Below are 3,123 nucleotides of genomic sequence, written 5' to 3' on the forward strand. Positions count from 1 at the left end.
AATTTATCATAATTAACATTAAAATTAATAAGTTAGTAACTAAAAAATCTATTTATTACTTAAAAAACTTAACTATTAGTAAGGCAAAACTTAAGAGATATCTAAATATATTTGATTTATTTTATAAACATAACATTTATTTTGAAACCGAAAGAAGTAGGAGTTGTTCACACACAATGAAGATTTGGTAAAATAATGCAATGATCATGATGACAAGATATTGATGTCATAGGTACGTATAAGAAAGTGGAGCCCATTAGCCCACTCCTAAAATGTCAAATGTGAGAACCAACCAATTAACTCAAATGCAAAAACACTTCTTTCTTTTCTTTTTTATTTTTCTGCGCGTACACCGCCACATTTCTATCACACTATATATATATGTGTTTAATTCGTGTCTCTAAAACCATATTCTATACTTTCTTATTCACATTCATTTTCATTTCTTATTCACATTCACATTCACATACATATAAAAAGAGAAGAACAGCTTAGAAGAAGAAGAAGAACCTTTTTTTACTTACTTGGATCTTTTTCAATGTCAGGAGGAATATCATACTCTGCTTTTATCACCCCTAGGTTGGTTCTCAACAAGTTTCTTGCTAAATCTCAACGTGAAGGGGTTGGAGCTATCGTTAGAAGAGGCATTGGAAGGTATTTTTATATAGCTGAATTATATATTCCGTACATCTGCGATGTATCCGTAATTTTGATAGCCTCATAAATAGTGTTAAATAGTTTTCTTATTTTATATACTATTCTTCCATTTTTCTATTATTATTTATATGATATGATAAATATATGATATGCATTTTTGTGTAACTTGAATTGAATGCATTCATTTGATATGATCTATTATATGTGATGTGATTCTCAGGAGCGAGTTGAGAAACTTGGATCCTTTTCTAATGTTGGATCACTTCTCAGGTACAATATAAAAATTGGTTTGTGTGTTTGAGACTAAGATCTTGTTTGTTTTATTGACTTCTTGTCTTGTCTTGTCTTGTGTGTTAAGATCTGTTTGGTTTGGTTGTTTGATTTTTCAGTGTCTCCTCCTGGAGGATTTCCTGATCATCCGCACAGAGGTTTTTTTTTTCATTTTTATTTGTTTCTATTCTTCTTTAATTTATTATTTATTTTATTATGTTTTATGTGCTGTTTTTATATAATATTTGTTTAATACTTGTATTTTCATTTTCATATCTCATTTGCAGGCTTTGAAACGGTCACATACATGCTAGAGGTATGTATCTATTGTTTATGTCTATCTCTCTAGCAATTATTACAATTCTAGTCAAAGGCATGTCGTCGATGTTTCTACAACGACACATATGATTATGTTTAATTAAAAATTATTATGAGTGTTGACGTGTATATTATCGTGTATATGGCATAGCTTCATAGATGTCTATTGTCTAGATACATTTTATTTTACCTTCAACATTGATGTACTATGTATTATTGTTATATATTTGACTAAAATAATTTACTGATCTATTGGAATTTAGGGAGGTATGACTCACCAAGATTTTGCTGGCCACAAGGGTACAATAAGAGCTGGTGATGTTCAGGTAGGTAGTAGTTACTTACTAGTTACTAGTTACCAGCAACCAACAACACTAATTCATCATTAACATAAAAAATAAGATTAATTGGAATTGAATATATAGTTCTAAATAATCAATCTCTCTCTTTTTTGTGTGTGCAGTGGATGACTGCAGGCAGGGGAATAATTCACTCTGAAATGCCTGCAGAAGCAAACAACAATGGATTGCAATTATGGATCAATTTAAAATCCAATGACAAAATGTAATGTTCTATAATCATCATCATGAATTTTGATGCACCACCACACCACCACTATAATCATTTGTTTGACTTTTAAGGTTTTATTTTTGATTTAGGATTGAGCCAAATTATCAAGAACTTCCAAGTGAGAACATACCATCAGGAGAAAAAGATGGTGTTGAAGTGAGAGTAATAGCAGGAGAATCAATGGGAGTAAATTCACCAGTGTACACAAGAACACCAACTATGTTCCTTGATTTCACAATGTTGCCAGGAACTCAGCTGCATCAAAATATTCAAGAATCATGGAATTCATTTGCATACATAATGGAAGGTGAAGGTGTTTTTGGTTCACCAAATTCATCACCAATTATGTCTCACCATGTCATTGTTTTCACTCAAGGTGATGGACTTAGTGTTTGGAATAACTCTTCAAAACCTTTGAGGTTTGTGTTGATTGGTGGACAACCATTGAATGAACCTGTGGCTCAGTATGGACCATTTGTCATGAATACACAATCTGAGATTGAGAACACTCTTGAAGACTATCAAAATGCTAGAAATGGATTTGAGATGAGGCTAAATTGGAGATCTCAATAGTCATTGCTTATTATGAACACTATTACTTAGCTAAGCTAAGCTAAGATTATTTTATTTTATTTTATTTTATTATAGGATTTAGTTTATATACATTATCAACGTAAAAAATTTAACATTGTCAATCGATCACAATCGTCAAATCATTGAAAACATTCTTTTAAAAATTATTCATATGATTGAATGTGATTTGTCGATAGTGGTGAACTATTTACATTGACTGTGTATTAAAATTAAATTCGTTATTATATTTATATGAAATAAAAAATAAAAAGGTTGCTTTTCCCCTATCATTTTCAATGTCATAAGCAATAAGCATATCGCTATCAAGGTAGTAGGAGGTGAAAAGATATCTTTGTTAATCTATCATTTCCTTTCCATGTACTAAAATGTTTCTAGAAGATTTAAATGTGCAAGTGCAACTATAATTTGTCTCTCAAGTCATCATGGGTCAGCTTATCATGACTTTTTTTCCTTTTCTCATGACCACTTTCTCTCCTAATAATTAGATTGTTTTTCAATGGATTTCTACTTTTGTTCAAAATACTTTTTATTTTCTGTGGATAAAATGATAAATATCACTTAAATTCATACACACAATTGTGATTTTAAGTAAAAAAAACCAATAAAAACTAACAACAAAAAAGTTAAAATTAAGTAATTGAAATTTATGAGGTATGAACCCGTTATGAATTTTGTACTAAACTATAACAAAAACACAAAAAGGAGCCCCTTATG

At 30.1% G+C, this 3,123-nt stretch overlaps 1 protein-coding gene across 1 annotated transcript; it reads left to right on the forward strand.

Annotated features, from left to right (window-relative positions):
* Positions 1-307: 307 nt before the first annotated feature.
* On the forward strand, positions 308-2,825 carry LOC123890787 (pirin-like protein 2). The gene is made up of 7 exons (XM_045940484.1): positions 308-654; positions 878-927; positions 1,047-1,085; positions 1,215-1,243; positions 1,509-1,571; positions 1,709-1,809; positions 1,905-2,825. The coding sequence occupies exons 1-7, from the start codon at positions 539-541 to the stop codon at positions 2,386-2,388; spliced, it is 882 nt and encodes a 293-aa protein (XP_045796440.1). The 5' UTR covers positions 308-538; the 3' UTR covers positions 2,389-2,825.
* The last annotated feature ends 298 nt before the right edge of the window (positions 2,826-3,123 follow it).

The sequence above is a fragment of the Trifolium pratense genome, linkage group LG6, assembly GCF_020283565.1.
Source record: "Trifolium pratense cultivar HEN17-A07 linkage group LG6, ARS_RC_1.1, whole genome shotgun sequence".
Taxonomy (NCBI): Eukaryota; Viridiplantae; Streptophyta; class Magnoliopsida; order Fabales; family Fabaceae; genus Trifolium; species Trifolium pratense.